Here is a 27884-nt window from a genome sequence, read left to right on the forward strand (position 1 = left end):
AATAAATTTTTAGACACTCTGTATGAGGTAGTATTATTTTTATTATTGCAACACAATAACTGATCAATAAATAAACGTCAGTAAATATTTAGTATTAAAAACGTTGATACCCTTGGAAAAATAGAGCCTTAAAATTTTTACTACAATCTCACGAAATTGAAAATATTTCAAAAACGGTAAGGTTTAAGTGTCATAAACCTTAATCAAATTTACCTTTATTTTAATCGTAGAAACTAAAAATGTAATAATATACAGGGTGTTCTATTTAAAAAAATACAACTTTGATATTTTTTATTTATTTGGGACACTCTGTATCTTGAAAAAATATTTTTAAATTGTAGCTCTAATAGTCCTTCAACGAACCCCAAACTTACAATTTGTAAAAATCTCATCGTTTAGCTACAATACTCCGTGTCGTATGTGGTGAACAACCCTGTATAGTTTGCAATAATAATAAATGATCCAGCTTTAACGGATATGGGCTATGTATACACATAGAAATAATTTTGGATTTCTTACAGAACAAACCACAATAGATAGCTAGAGATCAGTATCAAGACTTTTATTTAAAATAAAAGCTGGGAGTTAGAGATTTAAAAATATATCAGTCTTCTGCATGCGCCTCAAACTCCTACCTCAGCTGTATTAGTCAATATATCAAAAGACAAATGTTTTTTTTTCTCATCTATTCTTGCAAATGTAACATTTGTGAAATGCTACGAAGTTGAAATAAAAAACAAAGAAAAATTCTTATTTATTAAAAGATTACTTGTCTTATCAGAATATGTATAGATCTTTGTAAATTTAATATAAATAATAAATGTAAAAGAAATAATGTACCTAATTTAAAATAAGCAATATAATATCACTGCGATCCCTAAATAATTGGTAAATTCTACAATATAATTAATTATAATACTACAACCTACAAAAATAATCACAGTTGTATTACCATGCTATACTTATTAAATTCAACGTTTCTTTAATTAGAATGCTGTACTGTAGGCACGTAGTTAAAATAAATTGCTATTAATACTGCAATTTGTTCTTGTTTTTAGTCTCATATGCATAATTGACGAAATCACTGTAAAAAAAGTATATAATATAAACTGTTTAATAAATCCTGTAATATGATTTTTATTATTTAATCAAAAAATAAATTTTTACCTTTGAATAAGAAGACTAAGGAAGGAGCATATCAAAAATCTTAGGTACACCGCGATGGGCCTCAAATATGGCCGACTTAAATTCCGGTTTATCAGTGCCGTTCTAATTTTATTTAAAAAATGTAAAACTATGATGTAGGGGTAGACGGGGTAGACTCAATAATTTGTTATTTTATTTTACGTTGTGAATAAATGTTGGTGTTACCTATTAAAATTGTTATAAAATATATAATTCTAATAAAATAGGTGTTATAATAAGTAGTTATTAACACAAACATCCGATACGCTACTGAAGCAGGTAAGTCAAATTAACGTATCAAATTCTTTGACATCTGATCTTTGACAAGTAGTGCAAATAAAAGCCAAAATGCAAGAAAAATATATAATTTAGTTAATTTAAGTGAATTTCATAAATGATCGGTTTATTGCCAGTATGTATATTATATACTTACTAGCGAAAAGTTGTTCCATTATTTCACTAATTTTTGCCGAGATCTACCGCACGCTAAGCACAACCAACTAGTTTAGAGTCTTTTCGATAAATCGCGATAGTGTTACTGTTAATTTAAGTTCTGCCACAATTTCCATCTAGATTTACTACCTTTTATACAACTATTCAGCAGTAGAATAAATAATAAATAACATAAAATCAGCTCCGTAAAGACTGACAAATCCACAAAATTTCAAATCAAATTCAAATGTGTCAAATGAATCGTCAAACAGAACTGTCAAGGATCCCCACCCTAGAGTGCTTTTTCCGCCCACCATGCATGAATACATGGATAGCATTATGCTCCTTCCTTAGTCTTCTTATTCAAAGATTTTTACCTTATTTTATCAGGCAAATCAGTAGCCCGGCATATATATTTATGTCCGAACTGATACTTCCCATCAAAAGAATGGAAAAGAATATCTCCCTGATGATCAAGTCTACATTCTTTGGCAGATTTATATAGCTACAAACAAATAGATCAATTGTATCACTTAATGTTAACTGTTTGTTAAATTGTAAGACTACGCCCCCTAGCGTCTAAGTTAAAAAGCTAATAATAATTATTGTTTATACGATATAATATAAAGAAAGGAATGCTCTTTTAGACGATCTTCTCGTTTATTGGATCCAAAGTTATAAACATTTAAATAAAAACAGATCTAACCTTCCCCCACCACTTTATTGCGCTTACGCGTGTTTTGGTTTCACTCTTTTGTTTTGTTGTTTACAGCGTGTTTTGATTGCTAGAGCTATAACTAGCAATTGCCAATACCGCCGGCGGTAATTTAGCCATTTGTTAAACCAAAATACCAATCAAACAGATGAAAACGAAAGTGTCAAACCATACCAATCCAACCCAAACCAAAACCTGGGAATTTGGTATAAAAATAAAATAACAAATTTTAGTTTGGATATGTGAAACGTGTTTTTCCACATTAGATATTAGTCAAATAATCCAAGAAGTTCATTTTAAGGTAACATAGGCTTCATTTTCTAAAAGAAATTTGTGTCAGGATAGTTCACCGAAACCATGAAGCTATTATTTATAGTACCTAGTACCCCTTATCTAGGCTAAATTTTGTAAAAAATCCATTTTCTTATTTTCCATAGCGATTGCGCCCTCTAGCGGCCGTTATACAAACTTGAAAGTAATTTCCAGCAAGTTCTCATGGCCTCATTAGTTATAAATACCGTATGATCGAATAAAAACAGCGTCCGCGATGGCTATTAAATGACAAATCGATGACATTTCCCATATAAATTTACATAGAAAATGACAGCGATCTTCATTTCATAGCCATCGCTATGACGCCGTTTTTATTCGATCATACGGTATTTTTTTCGCAGGCCCTACGGTTAAATTTTATGAGATACAGCCGAGAGCTATTCTTAGTGGGACACCTTGTACAGTAAAGTAGAAAATTAATAATGGTAATATAAGAAATACAAGAGAAATGCAGCCAATAAAAGAAGGTGGGTTTCGCGTCCTAAAAACATTCATAGGGTGTATCAAAAGAAACTGAACAGGAATACATTTTAATTAAACATTTTGTTTTATATTTTGAAATTTTATTGCTCCAATAAAGGTAGATTGCATCAGATGGGGGATATTGTCGATTGCATCTAAACATGTGAAGGAGGTTACACCATAATTGGAAATGGTTGAATAAGCTGAGAATGATGATGTTACAGTTGGGTCAACGGATCTTTGCGTGCACGTCACAAAACTATGATTAACATCAAATCAATTCCCTTTTATACGCTCTCTTTCTAACTTAAGCAAGACAATTCGAAGAAATACTGAACGTATGTCTTCATAGTTATCCGACATACGGTCGGAGCTAAAGTTATGTGTAAACGTTCAGTTACATTGCTTACAACTATCAGTAGTAGAATAAATAATAAATAACATAAAATAAGTTCCGTAAAGACTGACAAATCCACAAAATTTCAAATCAAATTCAAATGTGTCAAATGAATCGTCAAACAGAACTGTCAAGGATCCCCACCCTAGAGTGCTTTTTCCGCCCACCATGCATGAATACGTTCATTCATTATGCTCCTTCCTTAGTCTTCTTATTCAAAGATTTTTACCTTATTTTATCAGGCAAATCAGTAGCCCGGCATATATATTTATGTCCGAACTGATACTTCCCATCGAAAGAATGGAAAAGAATATCTCCCTGATGATCAAGTCTACATTCTTTGGCAGATTTATATAGCTACAAAAAAATAGATTAATTGTATCACTTAAAAATTAAATACATGCTAATAATAATTATTGTTTATACGATAAAATATAGAGAAAGGAATGCTCTTTTAGACGATCTTCTCGTTTATTGGATCCAAAGTTATTAACATTTAAATTAAAACAGATCTAACCTTCCCCCACCACTTTATTTTAGCAGATAGGGGAAAATTGACAAAACTAACAAGATCTAAAAAATTAACCATTTTTAGTATAGTTTTAAATTAAAAAATGCACTAGATTTCAAAATATTTTATTATATTTTTGGTGTTATTTGGGATCCGTTTCACTTTATAGGGTCCTCGAAATTACCAAATTTTCTATAAAATGTTATATTCTAATGCTGTTTAGACAAAACTAAAGAGCTTGAGTTGAGGAACAATGCAACTTTTGGTAAAATAAGAGAAAACATTTTTCTATTCTCAAAAATATGCTTGCGCTTACGCTTGTTTTGATTGCTTTGGTTTCACTCTTTTGTTTTGTTGTTTACAGCTTGTTTTGATTGCTAGAGCTATAACTAGCAATTGCCAATACCGCCGGCGGTAATTTAGCCATTTGTCAAACCAAAATATCAATCAAACAGATGAAAACGAAAGTGTCAAACCATACCAATCCAACCCAAACCCTAAGAGCTATTGCTATATTTATTATAGGAACTAAGACGCACTATCGCCGGACCCTGTATGCTAATAAAAAAATGTTTGCCAAGTACACGAGTCGTCAGAGTCGGCCTTAAGATAAGTGAGTATCGAAGTAAGTACGAGTAGCTCAGGGCCGATACATCGTTTTACATGGGTGACCTTCAACAAATTAGAGACAAGCAGCAATTTTGCATGGAGCTTCATTTTGTATATCTTTAAACATCCTGAAATCCCAGCGATGAACCGTTGAGCCCGTCATGCCAAAACCACCCCTACGAGGGGTAAAAATGGCCATTTTTTTACTTTTTCTTCAATACCTCTAAAACTACCAATTTTAAGAAAAAAAAGTCAAGAGTAAAAAATTGAAGAGAAGAAAATTTCCTACCACATAGGTGAAGAACCAAAATTTTTAGAATTTCAGTGGCGCAGGTACGAATTCCTTAATTTAGGAGGATTGTTTTAATAACCCACCATTCTGTGTTTAACTTCAAATGAAAGTATTTTTGAGATAAATCTCGAGACCAAAAAATTTATTAGGATACAAGTTCCTATAAAAACGATCTTTTTAATAAAAATAAGTTACCAGTGGCGGAGATATTTTTTTTAAATGTGCGTTTTTTACATTTTAAAAACATTGAATAAGAGAAATTGCAGTTTTACAAATAATTTCAAATGAAATAGGTATATTGAAGAATTTACACGTTTAATAACAAAATAAGAAAATCCTTAGCTCAAAAATAGGATAACTTATCTTAAGGATAGTCCTCATTCATTTCCACATTTGTTGGGTTCATACATGTAATGCCATTGCATTGACCACATGTCATGGTGCAAGTGAGTCCCATTCGCTTGCATGTACATGCTTTTTTACAGCCTCCCGAAGAGCAATTGCAAAAAATTTTCTCTAAAACCCAATATCAATCAATAAAGGAAAGATTAATTTAGTGAACACCATCCAAAAGAAAAAGTTATGTGAGCTATTAAAAGAATTTTATAATCCCGAGGCTACAAAGGAGAAGTTAGAAGAAGTTACATCTCAGTTTTTTATAGCAGCATGTGTTAAAAACTCGACAAAAAAAGTAGATTTGGATAGTGCCAGATACATTCTTTATCAACAGTACGTAGCTAAACAAAGTCTTAATACCAACTTCAACTTGGCATCATTACCACCTACCTCCAATAGTGCGAAATATCATGGACTTGAGTTTTTCATCAGGTAAGTTAAATTTATGTTGCATTCAAATGTTAAACTAAATTCTCATTTTTAACTTACAGGTACCAGGCTTGGTTAAATAACAATTTACCACCGCAAGATTGGGGTTAGAAAATGAAAAATCGAGAGATGAATCCAATACATTCAGACCAGCCCATTGCTCCTACATGGATTTTAGAGAAAACATTTTGTAACTGCTCTTCGGGAGGCTGTAAAAAAGCATGTACATGCAAGCAAATGGGACTCACCTGCACCATGACATGTGGTCAATGCAATGGCATTACATGTACGAACCCAACAAATGTGGAAATGAATGAGGACTATCCTTAAGATAAGTTATCCTATTTTTGAGCCTTTCGGTTTTTCTTATTTTGTTATTAATTATTATTAAAAGGTTTTTCTTATTTTGTTATTAAACGTGTAAATTCTTCAATATACCTATTTCATTTGAAATTATTTGTAAAACAGCAATTTTTCTTATTCAATGTTTTTAAAATGTAAAAAACGCACATTTAAAAAAATTATCTCCGCCACTGGTAACTTACCTTCATTAAAAAGATCGTTTTTATAGGAACTTGTATCCTAATAAATTTTTTGGTCTCGAGATTTATCTCAAAAATGCTTTCATTTGAAGTTAAACACAGAATGGTGGGTTATTAAGACAATCCTCTTAAATTAAAGAATTCGCACCTGCGCCACTGAAATTCTAAAAATGTTGGTTCTTTACCTATGTGGTAGAAAATTTTCTTCTCTTCAATTTTTTACTCGTGACTTTTTTTCCTAAAATTCGTAGTTTTAGAGGTATTGAAGAAAAAGTAAAAAAATGGCCATTTTTACCCCTGGTAGGGGTAGTTTTGGGGTGACGGGCTCAACGGTTCATCGCTGGGGTTTCAGGATGTTTAAAGATCTACAAAATGAAGCTCCATGCCAAATTTCACCTTGTCTCTAATTTGTTGAACCTCGGCCTCTATAGGCTCTGAGGTAGAAGTGTTCCATGTAAATCCTCGTGAAATGACTAGCTATCTAGTGAGTAAGCTGTGTTTAGAACATCAGTTTAGAATATTAAGAAGAATTTAAACAAGTAATAAAATTGACAGCTTTGTATTTAAAGAATAAAAGTTTGCATTGTTATTGGAAAATCCGCTATTATCAATATACTGCATGTATAAAATTTCAAAAAACTATCACTACTGGTCTTTGTAATATTTAGCCGGATCTAGGCTACTTTTTGCTAACCCGGTATATTAGTTAGTATTGCTACCTTAGATCTTATAAAGTTATTGGAATTCGCTTAATTTTTGTTGGACTTGGCTTCATTTTTGTCATTGACACTGACCGACGAATCGTCTGTTTTTCTTTTGGGCATATGTCATTTTTACAAAATAAATTAAAATTTTAGCTCGGGAAATATATGAAACAGAAAATATAGAAATATATTAAACAGAAAAAATAATATTGTTATTCGTATGGGCTGGCAAAGTTTAGTATTGGGTCGAGATTTCCGTATGTAAGAAGAGTACAATGCGTTTATAATGTACCGAACAAAGAGAGAACAGTAAACACGTTGCCAAACGTATGAAATAAACCGAGAAACTGTGCACATCGCTAAGAGACGTGGAAGGGGATATAGCAGATTTGTCGCAGTTGACCGGTCGACCCAATCAATACCTCTGTCAGTACTTAAAGTTCTAGGGAAAGGTGTTGCGTTATGCGTTCAGCTTCACGATTTAATTACGTCTCGTGATACTTACTTTTATTTATTAACGAGTCGTTGTAATTTTTCTATAGCTTGAATTTTTTTTAAGTGCAAGCTAGAAACACTTGCATTTTTGGTAAAAATAAGTGGAATTGAGTGGGTGTTCGATAGTGGTCGCGCTATTAGAACTCTGAATTCAAAAATCGATATCTGGAAATCTATTAGAAATAATAGATTGTCGTTTTTTCAAGAACTTTGTTAATATTTCTGCTGTATTTTCTTTGTAGACAGTATGTGAAAATTTTTATCAATAAAAAAAATTACACGATTGCTGAAAATTGCTATCCTCTAAAAGTAAATGAATGGATTGTTTTGTTTCTTATGTATACATATTGTAAAATATCCGATCTTGAAAACAAAAAAAATCAATATCTAAAGTGGTTCTTGAGTTATGTCCTGCCATGGTCCTGCTAATTGGTTTCAAAATTGTTATTCTGAGTTGCGCTACGGGAACGCGGTCCCACTCTTTACCATGAGATTTATCAGTCTCCTTTTATTTGTTTGTCTATGGTTTTGACATGGTTTTGACTTTTCAATGTTAAAACATATTTTAATGTTTCCCTGATTACTGATTCCATGTGTTGCCCACTCATCATAGCTATTTCTTAAAGTAGTAGAGGTATTTTAAAATATTTTTAAAAAAGAATTTATAGCCTAGGTATATGATTTAATTTTGGTTTAAATTTATATAAAAAGTCTATTGAAATAATATAACAAATATTTTCAAAATAATAAATACACGTGTCAGTTATACCGTGCTGGCAACTGTTACTTTTTGGTCGGCATTTACATGTGTGGAAGTAAATCGCATAGGGATCTTATTAAGTCGGAGTGAGAGAAATACGACCGATCAACGCGACGCGCGACGGTGTGCTGTTGCGGCGTTGCCGATACGCTTTTCCCTATCAAGTAAAGTAAAATCACGATCGCAAACCGCTTATTTTTAAAAGACTTTTTTTCAAGAGATAACTAGATAAAATCATTAGACATGTTTCTGAACATCTGAAATGGAATTATAAGGATATCGTTAGGTGTCATTTTTTTTATAACGAGAAACGTCAGTAATCGCGATAATTTAAAGACTCAACTTTTAACACATAACAGGCCATAACTCAAGAACCACTTTAGATATTGAAACTTTTTTTTATTTTCAAGATCGGATATTTTACAATATGTTTACATAAGAAAAATTCGATAAGGTTGTTTTTTCCATTCAAAAATTGTAAACAATCCATCCATTTACTTTTAGAGCATAGCAATTTTCAGCAATCGTGTAATTTTTTTATTGATAAAGATTAAAGAAAATACAGCAGAAATATTAACAAAGTTCTTGGAAAAACTACAATCTATTATTTCTAATAGATTTCGAGATATCGATTTTTGAATTCAGAGTTCTAATAGCGCGACCACTATCAAACACCCACTCAATTCCACTTATTTTTACCAAAAATGCAAGTGTTCTAGCTTGCACTTAAAAAAATTCAAGCTATAGGGAAAATTACAACGACTCGTTAATAAATAAACAAATTGAGTATCACGAGACGTAATTAAATCGTGAAGCTGAACGCATGACGTACACCTTTCCCTAGAACTTTAAGTACTGACAGAGGTATTGATTGGGTCGACCGGTCAACTGCGACAAATCTGCTGTATCCCCTTCCATGTCTCTTAGCGATGTGCACAGTTTCTCCGTTTATTTCATACGTTTGGCAACGTGTTTACTGTCCTCTCTTTGTTCAGTACATTATAAACGCATTATACTCTTCTTACATACGGAAATCTCGACCCAAGACTAACCTTTGCCAGCCCTTAGCATTATCTTGATTAAAAAATTTTAAAGGTCCATATTTTCAGTAATAATTGTTGTCAACGCAGCGAAAAAATGCCCCAAGTTAGCATTCACGTTTAATATCATTCTGCGCATGCTCAGTAGCTATAAACAGAAAAATGCACGTGGAAGTCCCGTAAACAAAGTCGTGTGTAATATACATATGGCATGGCTTTATCCACGAAGTTTATAAGATCTAAGATTGCTACTCTCCCCATAGTAACTTATATCGCTTACCTTATGACCTAATTTAAAAGGTACAACTTTATCGTCTTCAGCGTGGAGAATCATAATTGGAATATTGATCCCACAAATGTACTTATCAGTAGTAAATGGAAAGTTTTCCGCCATTGGACCAACGACAGTTGCGCCAAACCAAGGTAAATGTTTAAATAGCTACAAGTAGTTCGTAAATTAAATGTAAAGAACTCGGTTTGATTTACACACTTATTACCTGAGCTAAAGGAAACTCGCCTACTTCATCTCTCATATTATTAAATGGAGATTCTAGAATTAGTCCTAATGGCCTCTCAATGGATAAATTTTGAATCTTTAATACAACATGACTAGAAATACTGGTTCCTAACGAATGGCCCCATATAAAAATATTGCTTTTTGTTCGATTCCGTATCCATTGATAAACAGTTAGCACGTCATTGACCACAGCTGATTCGCTCGGTGATGCTCTTGTAGAATCGCCATATCCTGTACAAACACAAAAAATATATCATATGATGATGAAAAAAAAACGGCGTTCGAGTTGGCTTGAGAAGATCGCTATTATCTTATATATAAAATTATATATGAAATGTCGCCGACCTTCATATCCAAGTAATGAACTGTGTGACATATCGAGGGCTAAACAACAGGATTTTACAGGAGCCAATAAAAACTTCGTACAACTTCCATTATTAAAAATTAGAAATTAGCGCCGCGCCGCGCCGTCCCGGTTACAGTTCATCATCGCATTGAAATAATATTAAAATCGTGGTTTTGTCACCGGATCAGGCGCCACCCTGTATAATTCTATATCAATCAAAATTTTAATGATCAGAATATAAGCAGAATAGACATAGCTTCAAAAAAATCCTTTATGGGTATTTCGCCACTGCACTGCAAGAAAAATCTACAAAATAAAATAGTTATTTTTTATAAACACTTCTGCATTAAACCTAAACGGACACTGCTTGTCAGAAGTGATGTTTACAGTAATAAAAATGTGCCTAACAAAGAAAAAAATGCTTAACGTTTCGGAAAGTTTATCTCTTTCCGTCGTCGGAAGCAAAAAAAAAACTATTCGAGAACATTTTGCTTTTATAGTTTTTTTTTTTATAGTATCTTTTTTCTTTGTATTTTTTTGCTTCCGACGACGAAAAAAGATAAAGTTTCCGAAACGTTAAGCATTTTTTTCTTTGTTAGGCAAATTTTTATTACTTTAAACATCTTCTGACAAGCAGTGTCCGTTTAGGTTTAACGCAGAAGTGTTTACAAAAAATCACTATTTTATTTTGTAGATTTTTCTTGCAGTGCAGTGGCGAAACACCCATAAAGGATTTTTTTGGAGAGATAAATCCGCCACATAGGTATAGACATTTTTTAGACATAGCTTATGTACTGGATTCATTTACTACAATAAATATATTAGAAAAAAAAATATTGAAAAAAAAATCAGCTAAAAAGGGAAAAACTAATAGTTCACTAAAATTAGTAAAATGAGAAATTAAAAGCAAAACGAAAAAATGGGTAAACATTTTAGTATTTTATCTATAAAACACAATACAAAAGGTTTCATATTAATATATTCAAAGTAACTGAATTCCAAGGTAAACATCTCCGGGCACTCCATTAAAAATTTTGCATATTTTCGTTGATGTCCTAGGGATTTTTTTTATTAATACTAATACCTATTATTATTCAACAACTCAACTCTAAGCCCGCTCCCCTTCGCTCCGACCTGGTTCATTTGTCAAAGCTCCTCTGCTGGGCGGGAGTGACAAACGTTTTAACTCTAGATGTTTAAGGCAATGCGCGCACCAAGGTGGTAAGTAAGTGACGTGGCAGCGGCGTGGTAATCGAGTGGCAAGTGGATCTGCCAAAGCCTACGCAAAGAAACGCTGTCGCGCTAATAAGAGTGGAGTGCCGCTGGAGCGGTCTTTTGTAAGTGGCGTGGCATCAGTCGGGTGCCACCAGTCTTCGAAAAGTTTAATTTTCGACTGGCAAGCGTGATGATCACGTGAAGTTTGAATTGCAACTGCCTTTTCAGTATGTAATTATATTATTTAAATATTTTTTTACTGTGATCTAAAATGTGAATTATATTATTCTTTGTAACTTGCAAAATATCACTATCTTCATTTGATAGAAAAGTTTAAACTTTTGGTCGTCCAGATTCAAATCCTTTTTATAAACGTTATTTTAAAAATACCAAACGTTTTATTTTTCTGTCACAAAAGATGAACAATATTATGTTTTTTCTTCTTTTTTTTCTCCTTTTAGATCATCCTCTGAGGCTGATGACATTTTCGATAATAATAAAATTACTGATGAGGTGAAGCAGTAACACCAACGTCGCTTGCTACTGCAGTGCGATATTATATTACTTCACTTTCATGTCACTTCGCCGCTATTCCAGTGCCACGCCAGTTAATCACCATTCCCAGGCCTCACACCATTCCTTTGCCTCACCGCCACATCACTTCAATGCGCACCTTGCCTAAAGCAAGGCGCTCACCAAAACGTGGCACCGGTGTGGTAATCGAGTGGTAAGTGGATCTGCCAAAGCCTATGTAAAGAAATTCTGCCGCGCCAATAAGAGTGGGGTGATTAAGTATTGGGATTACCAATTGATGCAAATAACCATACCAGGAAGGGAAGACTGGAGTAAAGGTGTACCCATTCAAGCTGAGACAACCTGGTATACAGACGGCTCCAAAACGTCTGAAGGCGTAGGAGCTGAGATAGTAGGGCCGAAGCAAGGGAGATCCTTCCACGTAAGCCTATCTGAAGATGTCACAATTTTCCAGGCAGAAATAACGGCAATTCACTATAGTGTAGAAGAAATAATACGGCAGCAATGAACAAATCGCTCTGTGGCCATCTTCATAGACAGCCAAGCGGCGCTAAAGGCACTCGGCTCCGCGGAGGTCAATTCTAGACTAGTGTGGGACTGTGTGCGTGCTCTGAATACTTTGGGCGAACGTAGCACTGTTACGTTGGCCTGGGTGCCAGCGCAGGAGGGTCACAAGGGTAACGAAAAGGCAGATGAAAGGGCCAAGCAAGACTCATCGATGCCATTCATGGGCCCAGAACCCTTCTGCGGCGTTGCAAAGGCGGTCACGAGAATGGCCACGGAGGTGGCCAACAAATCTCTAGAATGGTGGAGAAACTCACCAGAACAGAGACAGGCGAAAAGGTTCATTGTAGAACATTCGCCAAAATTCACGGTAGATTTGATAAGCAAGGACAGAAAGACAGTCAAAGCTGCAGTAGGTCTACTAACAGGGCATTGTAAGCTAAATAGGCATCTAAAGCTGATGGGACTGACAGACGAAGCTATGGGTTCTGCCAATCTGAAGAAGAAACGTCAGAACACATTTTATGTCGGTTTGACAGCCTGGCAAATGTGCGGTTCTCGGTAATAGGCAATGATAAGCCATTGCCAGGGAGATACATGGAGGGTTCAGTCTCCAAGTTGCTAACTTTTGTGAAAAGAATAGGACTGGAGAATGTAATCAGATCAGAAGAGGACCATAATAGATCTGAGAAGGTCGCAGTGGATCAGGCCGAAAGCCACCTCTAAGAATCTAATCTTATCTAAGAGTGGGGTGGCGATGGAGTCGGGTGCCACTGGTCTCCAACAAGTTTAATTTTCGACTGGCAAGCGGCTGGTGATCACATAAAGTTTGAATTGCAACTGCCTTTTCAATACGTAATTATATTATTTATATATGTCATCCAGGTTCAAATTCTTTTTATACATATTTTTTTTAAAATACCAAACGTTTTATTTTTCTGCCACAAAGGATGAATCCAATAACGATGTGTTTAGTTCATCCTCTGAGGCTGATGACATTTTCGATAATAATAAAATTACTGATGAGATGAAGCAGTAACACCAACGTCGCTTACTACTGCAGTACGCATTACTTCACTTTCATGCCACTTCGCTACTATTCCAGTGCCACGCCAGTTAATCACCATTCCTATGCTTCACGCCATTCCTTTACCTCACCACCGCCACATCACTTCAGTGCGCGCCTGGCGCACTACCTACCTTTTTAAAATTTTAGTTCGAATAATATTTCAGAACAGCGATAAATCGAGAAGAAAAATCCAGTTAGAAAGAAACATAATATAACAAATAAGAAATTAGGACTACAAACGTACGAAAAAAAGAATCAGATTTCCAAAATTCCAGACGATTGGAAATCTAACTAATATGCTGGCAAATGGTACAAATCGATCCGAGCCAAAAGGATAGAGCTTAAAGCTCCTCCATAAAAATACTACTATTACAAACCTCAATTTTGAATTAACACAGAGATAAATGAAACAAGTTTAGATTAGAAAGTGCCCATAAGGACAATGTAAACACTATTTGGCGCTTATCTTGCAACGGTCGCGACCCAAAACTTTTGAAAATTTCGGAGCGGTTCGGCTTTTTCCGGAATTATATCGTCAAATATTGTTTATTCAAATTTATTATTATTTTCGTTTAATTTTATAAATAAAATACAATGTGTTGCATACAAGAAACTTTATTTTATATAAGGACACGTATGAAATACCTATGGAACGTGCCACGATCCACGATGGTTTTTGCATGCAGTTCACAGTTCACAGCACAGCTTTTTAAGTTTTTAATGCCACTTTTTCACAATTATCACCGGTTGGAGTAAATAAAACTTGAATTAAACTCACAAGATAGCAATATTAATTTGAAAATGGACGCTATAAACACTTTTCGGAATTTCTTTAATGAGAGCGGTTTAGATTTTGAAAGATTATTATGATTTTTGAAGATTCCGACTTTGACAAGAGAAAATTATTTCTGTTTTTGTTTGCCGTTGTTCTTAGCGACCGCTATAACAGCGCCAGATCGCGTATAACGGTCGCCACCCAAAATAATTTCGCGACCTAAAATTTTTACGGGCTTTCCAATCTAAACTTGATTAACATCACACAAATAAATGACACCTGACAGCTGATTATGTCATCTAAACATATCTGCCTTTGCGGAAAAAATCATGGAAAAGAGCCTATCGTAATAACCGTAACGTGTGGAAAAACCTACATAACAGGCATAAATTCAGGAGAAAATGGTAGTCCCATAAGTGAATGCGACAAAACCCATCCGGAGACACCAGAAACGACAAAAGGTAACGAAGAGTCAAATTATAAACCTGTAGACAATTCAGCAAAAGAACTTAAACACGTTGAACACAAAGATGACGCTACAAATCAAAATCAACATCTAGTTGACGAGGAATTCAGTGACAAAAACAATAAAACTGAAGAAACAAAGAACTTTGATGACCATTTAGAAAATACAAATTTAACATCTCCCGAAGTCAACGATACACACGCAATGGACAGTAATGATACAGACGAAATCAAGTCTAATAAATCTAGTAAATCTAATGAATCTAATAAATCTAATAGATCCAATAGATCTAATACATCTAATAAGTCTAATAACGCGTCAATACACTCTACTGATGTAGATAATAAAGATTCAGAATTTCTTGATGCCGATGGAAATGATTTAGAACAGAATGACATAAATAAAGTTCAAGAAGAACCAGTAAGTGACGAATTAAATAACGCCGAAAGTGATACCGAAAATAAGGTAAATGAAATCTGAAGATAGTTCATCGATCTCGGCAGTTATATATTAAATAATTATAGCTAAACATGTACGCAGGTCTAATAAATCAGCTTAAATTATATTTCTTTAGAACCGAGTGTTATTTACTTTAAAGTAATTTGAAAACTATCTCAGCTTAACAAGCTTAAGTTTATTAAAAAGTAAATGTAAATCTGGAAAAATGTATCACAATCATATTTCTGTATATTATTGTATGTAAACTTTTTATGTAAAATCTCGGATGAGATCACATATCTCGTAAGAGTCGATTTAGACATCGCTAAACCGATAGGCCTATCGCTAAACCGATAGGCCATTATGGACTGAGGGTCACAATTCGGAATCCGCGTAAACAAAAGACACCGTCCAGATTAGCACTGAGTGTCTAAAAGAAACGTCAACTTAACATACTTTGTAAATCAAAAAATATAATAATTTAATTGCTCTATGATCAAGAAATTTATAAAAAAAACTAAGATTTTTATGTTTTTTTAGGATGGCCAAAATCAAACTGTAATGCATATGACAAACATAGCGATAAACACAAAACCTTTTTTTGATAGTATATTTTTAACAAAAGATAAATATCCAAAGTCTACTGAAAACGAATGTGAGGCATGTATGGTAGATATACTGGTTCTGGGCAAACACGTAAAAGGCTGCAAGTATGTTCTAATAATAGTATAAAATAAAAATTCATTCGTCCCATTATTAAACATTTCTTATAATTATAAAAACAATTGAGCGTCCAGATTGCACAACGACCTTAGCACGTGGCCGCGGGCAGCTCAGTAGGCAAACGAGACAGCGACGCGTTATTGCGCGCCGATTTAACAAAATAAATAATTTTAAACCTGCCGTCATTTCTTTACTAATTATCGTATCGTGTTGATTTTTGCATAGAAATACTCATGAGTCTTTAGCGCTTCCGACAAGCCTAAATAACTGGATTATTTTTTATATTTTCGATTTGTTTACATTGCCCGAGCATATTATAACTTTGAGATAAAAATATCTGTTATAATTTTTAAAACTGACAGATATGAATACTATCATTTAATTAGTTATACATTTGGTTACAACATATTCAGAATTTAGGTCTATCGGTTTATGCTAGCAGTAATAACGAGTATAAATAAAAAATGGTCAGTACAACGCTCGCCGTTTTTAGCGCATGTTCAGCTTTGGTTTTAGTTTAGGCGCTATTTTTACATAAAATAAATTCTGAACTTTGATCAAATGACAAGAACATTATCATTGCCGATATCTCCTGGTTGTCATATAGTTCTTTTTTCAAAATATTGCATTGTTTTAGCTTTAAAAAAAACTTGAATTATGCGGCTTTTTGCGAGAGCTACCGGCGCTGCGTTAATGAAGAGATGGCTATGTACGTCAATCGAAAGACAGTATTTGCGATAGTCTTTTGTATACACGGAGTATAGAAAATTTTTGCCACAGCTTGTTTACTACCAGTAGTATTTGTGCCTTTTTTTAAATTATTTATTATTAAATAGAGAGAAATACGATCCAAAAGAAAAGTCAAAAGTTAGTAGAAATCCGGATAAATGGAAGCACTATTTCCAAAAAATCTTGTGACGAGGTAAAATTAGTCTATTGTGGCTATGATTGACGCAGCTCCGGTAGTTCTCGCAAAAAAGCCGCATAGTTCAGGTTTTTCAAAAATTTTCTATACTCCCTGTATACAAAAGACTATCGCAAATACTGTCTTTCGATTGACGTACATAGCCATCTCTTTATTAACGCAGCGCCGGTAGCTCTCGCAAAAAAGCCGCATAATTCAAGTCTTTTTTTAAGCTAAAACAATGCAATATTTTGAAAAAAGAACTACATTATAACCAGGAGATATTGGCAATGATAATGTTCTTGTCATTTGATCAAAGTTCAGAATTTATTTTCTGTAAAAATAGCGCTAAAACTAAAACCAAAGCTGAATGTGCGCTAAAAACGGCGAGCGTTGTACTGACCATTTTTTTATTTATACTCGTTATTACTCCTAGCATAAACTCATAGACCAAAATTTTGAATATGTTGTAACTAAATGTATAACTAATTAAATGATAGTATTCATATTTGTCAGTTTTAAAATTTATAACAGAAATTTTTATCTCAAAGTTATAATATGCTCGGGTAATGTAAACAAATCGAAAATATAAAAAATAATCCATTTATTTAGGCTTGTCGGAAGTGCTAAAGACTCATGAGTATTTCTATGCAAAAATCAACACGATACGATAATTATTAACGAAATGACACGACGGCAGGTTTAAAATTATTTATTTTGTTAAATCGGCGCGTCGCTGTCTCGCTTGCCTACTGGGCTGCCCGCGGCCACGCGCTAAGGTCGTTGTGCAATCCGGACGCTCAATTGTTTTACAACGGGGTAGCTGTGGCAACACTGTCGCTACCACTTCTCCTCTCGCGCGTCACGTCCGTCTCGCGGCCGTCATTCAAGGCCGAGTGTCACTGTCTTGAATTTTTACTCTCAACGCTTAAGTTGATAGAACAGACCTTATGCTAAGTGAAGAAATACCTAATTGATTTCATTAAAAATTAAAACATAAGTCAAAAATGTAATACATACAAACAACAGTCATTGTGAAATTGAAATAATTGATCTTTCATTTATTACAGCTTTAATCTACTTATAAATAACATTTGTATAGAAGATTTTATAAGTAAAATATAACCTTCAATTTTTTAGATATTGTTTGCCACGACCAAAATTAGATTGTTCATTTAACGATGGGAATGCAACTTTTAAAACAATTGGAACAATATCGTTTCCTACAAATTGCAGCGACATTGCACCTGATCCAACTAATGCTCGCCTCAGTTGCATCTTTAACGGTCCAGAATCTAAATATACAGAGCTAGACAATTATTACTGGACTTTGTTTAGAAAGCTAGAAGGACATATTAAAACAGATATACTGCTAGACAAATTGAACAAGAATAATAATGGATTATATGAAGAATATAAACAGAATAAAAATATATTAGAAAATAACAGCAATCAAGATCGCATGGAACAGTTAGAAGAAAATAGCCCACACTGTAGTTTTGCTGTAGATTCTCCTATGCAAGTCCAAACTGTAAAAATGACTACCTCTCGTTCAGTACAAATTGTACCTATTGGCTCTAAAACCAAAACTAGATGGTATAATTTATTATTGGCTTGCTTTGGAACAAAGAATGATAATGAATCTACATATCATAAGATTGAAGACAAATATTCAACACTATCGACTTGTGAATTATCTAAATATTTAAAAATATAAATAAATATACATAATCACGGTATATATCTGCACTATCTTATTAATGTTTTGTAACGTTTTTAGTTCGTTACATGTATTTTTTATATATGATGTCTGGCGTATCGTCACCGGATTCCTTATCGATCAGGCCGGATAATTTATTTGACGCGCTTGGCGTAATTTTTACGTTCTCTAGTCCACAACCCTGTTATCGTTTGACACAACCCTGTTATCGCTCTGTGGAGGCGCTGTCAACATCGCTTCGGTCAACTTTCTGTGCTGACTCTCTGACTGTCTGACTCACTTTTGCTTTTAGCGCTCTGTAGCCTAACCTAACCATCCCGGCTTTTAGAAATGGTGATTATTTAAATCTTGCTGTATAATCTGAATCAGGTGGATGACACTTCTTATGGGAGAACTGGAAATGGTTGAAAACTTGAATACAAGCGATTTTCTAGGAATCTTCCTTACCGATAAATTATTGACAAGAGTGACAGATAAAACCTTGACATTCTTCCAGTATAACTGTTCATCTCTTTTTCTTTCTAAAGTGTGCGTTGAAAGGAGACAAAAACAATTTTTTGCAACCCATAATTTGTTATTTGAACACCACTTTTCTCCTTGTCGGGTCGTTGACGTTGACTTGTCGCCATTTTATTTCTTTTGTTTACACGCTGCAGTTTGCTTTGTAAATTGAATACATAAATTATTTAGGCAAATATAGGTTTTTGATAAAACTCCTTGGACTAACGTGTAGGTAAGTGTTGATAAATAAGTTTTTTTTCATCTTAACATGCTCATTGTCATTCTCCTGATTTAGGTGACAGAAAAGGATCATCAAATGAAATTGAATTTTATATTTTTTCATCCCAGGACCGATAATAAAATATATATTTTATGGATACCTTCCTAAATATCAACGAGATGAGCCATCGGAAGAAAGGGACCATAGTACAAAACAGAAAGGTGATCTTTTTTCTTTCCACTTAGGATATTGAAATTATTATATACTGTAGTCGTGTTTGGCATTATGCTCTTAGAAATATAGGTAAACAAAGAAGAACAGATATAAAGCATCCCAGAGGAAAAGAGAGGCAATACCTGTACTCTCTCTCTGATATTTGTGAAAGTTACGGCAAAGTATTGTTGTAAATGTCATCTTTTTAATCGACCTGAAAACTTCGAGCAAAAAGATGACACTTTCAACAAAACCCTGACAGATATCAGAGACGATACAGGTTTTTCCTCTCTTTTTCCCTGGAATACTTTTAATTTATTATTCTTTGTTTATCTAGATTTCTCAGAGCACTATGAACGAACTCAGCTTGTATGTTTGAAATAATCGTCCAGTTGGCTTCAAAATGATGATCGATGACATTTCCTATATAATTTTACTTTCAAAATTATGATATATATCGTCATTTCTAAGCCATCTATGACGCCATTTTTTTCAGTTTTGTTATAATTAATTTTGTCTCTTGATCTACTTGTAACATTATTTTTTAATTTTATTAATTTATTTTGTTGAAATTAATTTCTGTTGTATATTTGATAATGATATTAAACATATTTTTAAAAAATGGTGTATTTTTTGTGTTTTTATGTATGTCATAATTAAAAATAAATGAATTAAATTTTTTTCTTTTTTTAAAGTTCCCGCCAGGCGTTACAATCTAGTCCGTAGTTCCTACAAGCGATATTGGGGGCGCTAGTAGCAGTAGACTTGTCAACAGTGTCAAATTTAAACGTCAATTTCACTTTCCAATATTTAGCAAGGCGCTCGCACTTCTCCTTGTGTATGTGTTTTGTGATCTGAATCAGCTGCTATTTCAAAGCAACAGGTAAAGATGAAATATTATCCTTTTAGATTCGATATTATTACTGCATATTTTTAGGGTAGAGTTTTGGATGTCCCAACTTAACTTGTATTTGTAATGGCATGGTATTTTGCTGGCACGTTGGCGTCCCTTTTCTTTTGTCCTCCAGAATGTTACATGGAAGAAAGGACAGTTTCTTTGGTTATTATTGAGCCCTCGGAAGTGTTTCGAGGTAGGTTTATTTTGTTTATTAGATCTTATTTGGTTCTAAACAAGAGTTTCGTATTTTTAGGGTCTTAGGACGTACATTATCTTATGGACGTACATTGTTTTATGGACGGACTATTTACAAGGTACGGGCATTATCCAAGGTCCTAGTAGTATCCAAGGTACGGGTAGTGGTCAAAAACTAAAGTTTTGTCATATAAAAGTACTATACAACCTTTTGTAATTAATAACACTACTATTGACGTCGTGGACTCTGTGAAATTCTTAGGACTTCTTGTAGACAACTCGTTAAAATGGGACTTTCACATTGAAGCTCTATCAAAGAAACTAAGCGCTGCCTGTTTTGCGCTAAGATCAGTTTCTAAGGAACTTAACTTCTCAACCTCTAGAATAGCCTATTATGCCCTTTTTGAGTCACATCTTCGTTATGCCCTTCCATTCTGGGGTACTTGCTGCGCAACAAAATTTGATCGTGTTTTCATACTTCAAAAGAGAGCAGTTCGATATTTATTGGGACTGAACAGTAGAACTCACTGCCAGAATTTCTTTAAAAATTTGAAAATACTGACTCTTCCTTCTTTATTCATTTTTGAATCCGTTTGCTTAATCCGCAAGCACATATCTGCTATTCCCGAAAGGCCATCTCATAACTATCCACTTAGGAATGCAGAGCACGATCTTTATCTGCCAACCCCGAGCTCAGAACTAGTTAAGGGTTCAATACTGTACAATGCCAAAAAAATGTACAATCATCTGCCTTTGAATATCAAATCGCTTTCATTCTTTCCCGCATTTCGCAAGGCTCTAAAATCATACCTACTGGAGAGAGCCCTCCATATGCGGTAAACGACTTTTGTTGATGTTTAATTCTGAACAATTTTGAATTTTAAAATTTTGATCATCTCACACACTGGTCAAAGGTCAAGTATTTAATATTCTATAACCTTTAAAATTATATCTATTTACTGCTGTACTGTTCTAAAATTGTCCATGTATATTCTTTTTTGTAATTTTAACTCCTCGGAAGTGTTTCGAGGTAGGTTTATTTTGTTTATTAGATCTTGTTTGGTTCTAAACAAGAGTTTCGTATTTTTAGGGTCTTATGGACGTACATTATCTTATGGACGTACATTGTCTTATGGACGGACTATTTACAAGGTACGGGCATTATCCAAGGTCCTAGTAGTATCCAAGGTACGGGTAGTGTTCCCCTGTACCGTTATCTTATGGACGGACTGTGTCCAAGGTACAGGCATTATCCAAGGTCGTAGTAGTGTTTCAAGGTACGGGTAGTGTTCCCTTGTACCATTATCTTATGGACGGATGTCCCGTGGACGAGTGTCCCCAGTAGGAGTGATTTATCTTACATATAAAGTGCCCCAGCGTGGATGTAGCTTGAGCCCCATGCTGCTTCGTTCCCATCTATAAGCCAGTTAGTAGTTACGGCTGTATCAATTCATGGTGTCCTCATTCTGGCCCCTTTTGTTGTATTGGATGGCCGAGTGCAGAAATGCGAGACCACCTCACGCTGTTACTGTTTGAAGCAAGATTACATAAAGAACAGCTAAGCGTAGATTTAAGTTCTAGTTTTACATTTAACATTTTAAACATTTTCAGTCTTAAACAATAACGTACATCTTAAGTAATATCGTACAGACTATGTCTAGTGGTTAGATTGTTAAGGAACATTCATGTCGATTTAATATTTAAAATATGTTTTAGATCTTAGGTTTCATTACATTACGTCTTGTAATGGTATTACTTTTATAGATATTTAGTACAACTCTTAATACTATTTTTTTTGACATATAACCACTATATATTTATTAGAACTCTACAATGTCATGTACCAGCAAAGAACATCATGAATAAATATAGTCATTAGTTTTAAGTAATATACAACTGTGTTTTCTTTCTCTGCACATGCCTGGCGCCCAATATCTGTATTTTTTTGTTTATTGTTATTGATTAGTTTTCGCTCTAGTAAAATACCTTACCCACGACTGCTCTCCGATGAAAAGCTGCCGTTCGCAGTGGTAGTGTTTTAAAAAAAACGCTACAGTTTTCTACTAAGGTTAATATTTCCCAATGCAGTACCGTAAAATGGGGTGAATAGAAACAGTTTCGTAGGCTATTAGCGATATACCGGTTGATAAAAATGTGGTATTATTTTCCCGAATATTTTAAAACATGGGTCTTTGTTTGTTCTTTGCGCATACATATAATTTGATTTTTGAAAAATATGCGTATAAATATTAAATAAAAATAACATTTGTGTTTCTATTCACCTGCTATTCGGGAGAATAGAGACACACATTGATGTTAAAGTTTTTATCTATTCTACCTTCAACAAGGTGATTAGAAACAGTAAATTATTACATATTTAAGTAGGTTTAACAATCATTAACAATACATATAATATAACAACTTAGATGTACCAGCTTATGTATTACTTTAAAAATAAATATTTTATTTACAAAGTTTTCGCGCCATACAAAATAGGTGATAAATCAATCTCACATTTATTGATCAGGTGATTGACGGAAACAGTGCTGCCACAGATAAAAATATAGTTTTTACATTTTATTGTGTATTACCAATGATAGCAAAATTAGATATGTCGACTCTTTTTACTTTGAATATTTTTAATCGTGATTTGATTTTTTTCAGAAATTTTGTTTATTTTCACCACTATGTTTCTATTCCCCCCATTTTACGGTACTTAGGAATTTAGAATACTTCAACTATTTAAAATTTTAACAAAAAACATTTGGTTTGTTTTTGATTTGATCCAAAAGGAACATTTTTTGGATCAATGTTTATTTGACATGCCAAAAAAATACTTAATTTTTGTTTCATGTCTATTTCTAAGTTTAAAATACTATTATACCGGGTGCGTCTCAAAAGTGGTTCACCCTTATAACTTTTTTATTTTCTCAGATAAAAAAATCGACATTTGGTATATTAATATACGACATAAATTAGGATTCATTGACGTATTCAATTGTTTTCTGTCACTTCCTGTTTTACCGGAAATTACTACAATTTTCGATTTTTAAATGACACCCTCGGTATATTTCTACTTTATTCGATAGAAAATGACACTCTGAATAGAATGACGTATCATATGTCAACTTTTGACATTTTCGAATATGGTTTATTAGAAATTGCAACATGCGATAAGGATAATTTGACTCGGAATACCAAGTGTGTGGTATCAAATTATTCGTAAAAAATGCTTTTCCCAAATATGCTAATGAGCCACCCTCGTTCCATTTCAAAAAACTGAGATATGATTAAAAATACGATTTGATTATCTTTTAACCGACCTGGACAAGACACCAATAACATTAGATGATCAAATCTATTTTTCCAAGGCTCCTTGATTAAAAATTAGTGTTTTTAACACAGCCATGGCACTCTAGATTGAAATTTAAAATTCAATTTTGTTTGAAGCAAAAATATCAAAAGTTGACATATGATATGTCATTGTATTTAGAATGTCATTTTCTATCGAATAAAGTAAAAAAATACCGAGGGTGCCATTTAAAAATCAAACGTTGTAGTCATTTCCGGTGAAACAGGAAGTGACACAAAACAATTGAATACGTCAATCGATTATAATTTATGTCATATACTAAAATACCAAATCTCGTTTTTTATCTGAAAAAATAGAAAAGTTATAGGGGTGAGCCACTTTTGAGACGCACCCAGTATAATCTTGAAAAATATATTAATAGAAATTCTTACCTCTATAATCAAGTGCAAATACATGAAAATACTTTCTCAAAACTTGATACATTTCAATTCTATGGCTACTTAGTCGAGTACCGCCATTACCGTGACTATAAATGATAATATCCTGTCCGTTATTTATAACCTTTTGAAAGGAAAGTTCATCATTATCATCATTTATTTGCGACGCATTCTCTGGTAATATCTGCCAAACCCCAAGATCCACACCATCATCTGTACTAATATAAAAATTTCTAGAATTCTTTAAACCATAATTTTGTGGATTCTTATAATCAGCATTTAATGGTACATGAACTAAAATTCAAAGAATAGTTGCAAATAAAAACACAATCAAACTGTCTATCAAACTCACCAAATGTTAGGAATACTGCATATCTTTGTAAAGTATAAGAATATTTGTATATAATAGGAAAAATTACAAAAAGAAAGAAGAAAATCGACAAGCTGACTTTAAATACACCAAATGTTATTCTGAAACAAAATATAGAGTCTTATAAAATTATATTATTTAGTCTCCCTTATGAGTAGTGTTGTATCATGCTTGAGAATTTATTTTTGGAGAACATTCTCCAACAAAAAACAAGCATAAACGAGCAAATGTAGAGAATTTATAATTATTATCGCAAAGAAAATCGGTTGGAAATTCAATCAGTTACTTTTCTAAAATTTATTCTTATTTTCTAGTTTTTTCTTGATAGTGTCCAAAAATTTTAAATATTTTTTTTCTCAAAAACGGTTAATGTTAGATATAGAGTGTTTAATATCAAAATTCATAAAATTTTACAGAAAATTTAAGTATACAATAAAAAATGGGGTCACCCATTTAAAATAAGAAAGTTGCTGTCAACTTCCGGTATTTCCGGAAGTGCCGCCATATTGAAAATATTTTTAATCGATAGATCTCGTTGTAAAACAATGATGTGCAAATCGCCGATCTAGATATTGTCGATCTAGATATTGTGGTTCTCTAGAAACTTCTAATGCGCGCTCAGCCTGGGACACCCTGTATATCAACACTACATATACTGCAATTTGCGAATTAAAACGACAACTCCGTAGCCAAATCTATATAATATTGAATAAAAGCGGCGTCAGCGATGGCTATGAATTAACGATTGATGACATTTCCCATATAATTCTACATATAAAATGACAGCGATCTTCATTTCATAGCCATCGCTGATGCCGTTTTTATTCGATCATACGGTATAATATTACATATACCAGGTACGTCTCAAAAGTGGATCACCCCCTATAACTTTTTTATTTTTTCATATAAAAAAACGAGATTTGGTATGTTAGTACATATATGCAAGTTTTACTTTATTCGATAGAAAATGACACTCTGAATAGAATGGCATATCATATGGCAACTTTGATATTTTTGCTTAAAAAAATCGTATTTTAAATTTCAACCTAGAATGTCATGGCTGTGTTAAAAACACTAATTTTAGTCAAGATGCCTTGGAAAAATAGACTTGAGTGTCTATTATTTTTCGCGTCTTGTCCTGGACAATTAAAAGATGCCCGAATTATATTTTTAATCATATCTTAACAAATGGAAAGAGTATAGCCCTTCTCATTGGCATATTTAGAAAAAGCATTTTTTTACGAATAGTTTGGTTAAATGACATATTATATCATTCTATTCAGAGTGATATATCAATGTTTACAGTGTAGGTACTTTTTGTAACTTTTCATAGCGAATATAACTGAGAATATTTAGGACAAATCTCTGAAGAAGAAATCATAATAGATTTGTCATATTGTGACATAACTTATGACTGTTTGTTTGATCAGGACCGCATTATTTTCATTTTTCGTCTAATTTAATATTTTTGTATCTCTCATAACTCAAGAAAGAATTTGTACTTATAATTAATATTATTTAAACTCAAAAATAAAGAATCGCTTTAAAAAATGTAAAAACTATTTATAGGGAATGTTCTTGTTTCTGCTTATAAATGCTTCTTTATGCTCATGCTTGTTCTTATAAAGAAGAACTTTCCCCCATCACAAATGGGAATATTCTCTCTATTACAACTTACAACACTACTTATGAGTAATCTGATACCCTCTATTAACAGTAATTTTTAAAGAACATTATACAAAATATGCAAAGAAAACAATAAGTGAACAATAATACTTACACATCAAAATAAGCCAATAAAGCAAAAATCACTGGTAATAGAGGTAGAAGTAATCCACCAGTAAAAGTTGCTATTGACTCAACAACTTCATCATTACTATGACTCCTGAATGATTCAGTCATTATTGAAAACTGTTTTCAAAAATTTCGAGAAAATTAAATATACCAATACAATGTCGAAATATTTAAGAGATAATCAAACTAAAAAGTATTCAGATATATAAATCTACCAATGTACATATATGCATCACTCACCTTCGTATAAATCTCCTTTTTATCAATAGCATAATTTTAAATATTTAACCACTAGATAAGGTAGGTGAATATATCTAAAAAGGAATAATTCTTAAATAAACTTTAATATATCTATTTGATTATGAAAGCATTACTATTTCAATATAGATTATTAATAAAGTAAAAACAGGCTAAATATAATTATACCACGAAACAACATGACATTTTAAAAAACATAAAAAATTGCTTAAGGACAAGGCTTACAGTAAATACCTAAAGTGTTTATCCCATGTTTATCCTACTATAAAAATAAAATTTCTGAATTATCATACCTTTTTCTAACTTTTATTTTTTATTCTTTTTGTTATGATTGTTCTACAGGATGGTTCTATCCACTGACCACCGATCATAAACATGTATCTTTGCCACAGAACACACTAATCTCTGCCACTGGAAAAAGTGACACCATAGATTGAAAGTTATCTGGGATGGAACTTGCAGGGTTGTCAACCGTACGGATTTCCGTTCAAAGAACTAATAAACAGGGTTGTTAAGTAGTTTATGAAGCAAAAAACTACGCCAGAAACTACGTGTAGTTTCTTGTTTTAACTACGTTTTAAAATTTTAAAAACTACCTTCAAAAACTACATAAAAACTACATTAAAAACTACCTACAAAAATATAGTAAAACATAAACAATTTAGATTTTAAACAAAAATCAAGCGAAATTCTTATCATGGAAGTATGAAGTTATACCGTATGATCGAATAAATACGGCGTCAACGATGGCTATGAAATGAAGATCGCTGTCATTTTATATGTAAATATAATAACATTATATAAGGATTCTTGCCACTTAACTGCTGATATAGAAATTTAATTCTACTTTGTGTTTGTCATAATGTGGATCAACCTGCTCTCACTACCGGTTTCGAAGCCCTACTCCATCATCAGGTGAGCTTGGGCAGATCCACAAAATGACAACCACAGCGCACAGATAGTTAATTCGTCGGAATCCACTATTTAAAACTGATTCAATAACTACTCTTCTGCATAGCTCAGTCCATTCATAGCTAATGCCGTATGGTCGAAAAAAAACGGCGTGCAGTTGGCTTGGAAATGACGATCTATGACATTCTCCATTACGTCATTGCATGAAAAAAATTAACGCAACAACCATCGGAACAAACATTTTGGTACCACAGTCCTGC

General features: G+C 33.2%; 2 protein-coding genes across 7 annotated transcripts; one reads left to right on the plus strand and one right to left on the minus strand.

The window, feature by feature from the left end:
- Positions 1 to 682: 682 nt before the first annotated feature.
- On the minus strand, positions 683 to 27135 carry LOC115874238 (lysophosphatidylserine lipase ABHD12-like). Of its 6 annotated transcripts, none has more exons than XM_030889336.1 (9): positions 27006 to 27135; positions 26695 to 26768; positions 26441 to 26640; positions 24643 to 24761; positions 24285 to 24584; positions 9800 to 10050; positions 9583 to 9741; positions 3754 to 3881; positions 683 to 1084 (listed from the first exon to the last, which is right to left on the minus strand). In XM_030889336.1, the coding sequence occupies exons 3-9, from the start codon at positions 26560 to 26562 to the stop codon at positions 1030 to 1032; spliced, it is 1134 nt and encodes a 377-aa protein (XP_030745196.1). In that variant the 5' UTR covers positions 26563 to 26640; positions 26695 to 26768; positions 27006 to 27135; the 3' UTR covers positions 683 to 1029. The 6 variants fall into 6 exon arrangements, with proteins under 6 accessions (XP_030745196.1, XP_030745195.1, XP_030745198.1 ...); XM_030889335.1 differs by having other exon boundaries at positions 26947 to 27069; XM_030889338.1 differs by lacking the exon at positions 26441 to 26640 and having other exon boundaries at positions 27006 to 27113.
- LOC115874237 (myb-like protein X) lies at positions 14517 to 18532 on the plus strand. The gene is made up of 3 exons (XM_030889334.1): positions 14517 to 15193; positions 15707 to 15876; positions 17934 to 18532. Exons 1-3 carry the CDS (start codon positions 14555 to 14557, stop codon positions 18508 to 18510), a joined length of 1386 nt encoding a protein of 461 aa, XP_030745194.1. The 5' UTR covers positions 14517 to 14554; the 3' UTR covers positions 18511 to 18532.
- Positions 27136 to 27884: the final 749 nt, after the last annotated feature.

Source organism: Sitophilus oryzae, unplaced genomic scaffold, assembly GCF_002938485.1.
Source record: "Sitophilus oryzae breed Bouriz unplaced genomic scaffold, Soryzae_2.0 scaffold_1246_pilon_pilon, whole genome shotgun sequence".
NCBI classification, from domain to species: Eukaryota; Metazoa; Arthropoda; class Insecta; order Coleoptera; family Curculionidae; genus Sitophilus; species Sitophilus oryzae.

Excerpts from the sequence above, each read along its gene's own strand:
- LOC115874237 (XM_030889334.1), top strand. The coding sequence starts at position 14,555 with ATGTCATCTAAACATATCTGCCTTTGCGGAAAAAATCATGGAAAAGAG. Across the intron at positions 15,194-15,706 it reads AAAGTGATACCGAAAATAAG|GATGGCCAAAATCAAACTGT; the intron begins GTAAATGAAATC and ends ATGTTTTTTTAG. Across the intron at positions 15,877-17,933 it reads AAACACGTAAAAGGCTGCAA|ATATTGTTTGCCACGACCAA; the intron begins GTATGTTCTAAT and ends TCAATTTTTTAG.
- LOC115874238 (XM_030889336.1), bottom strand. The coding sequence starts at position 26,562 with ATGACTGAATCATTCAGGAGTCATAGTAATGATGAAGTTGTTGAGTCA. Across the intron at positions 3,882-9,582 it reads CTTTTAAATTAGGTCATAAG|CTATATAAATCTGCCAAAGA; the intron begins GTAAGCGATATA and ends ATTTTTTTGTAG. Across the intron at positions 1,085-3,753 it reads GATTTGCCTGATAAAATAAG|TGATTTCGTCAATTATGCAT; the intron begins GTAAAAATCTTT and ends CTTTTTTTACAG.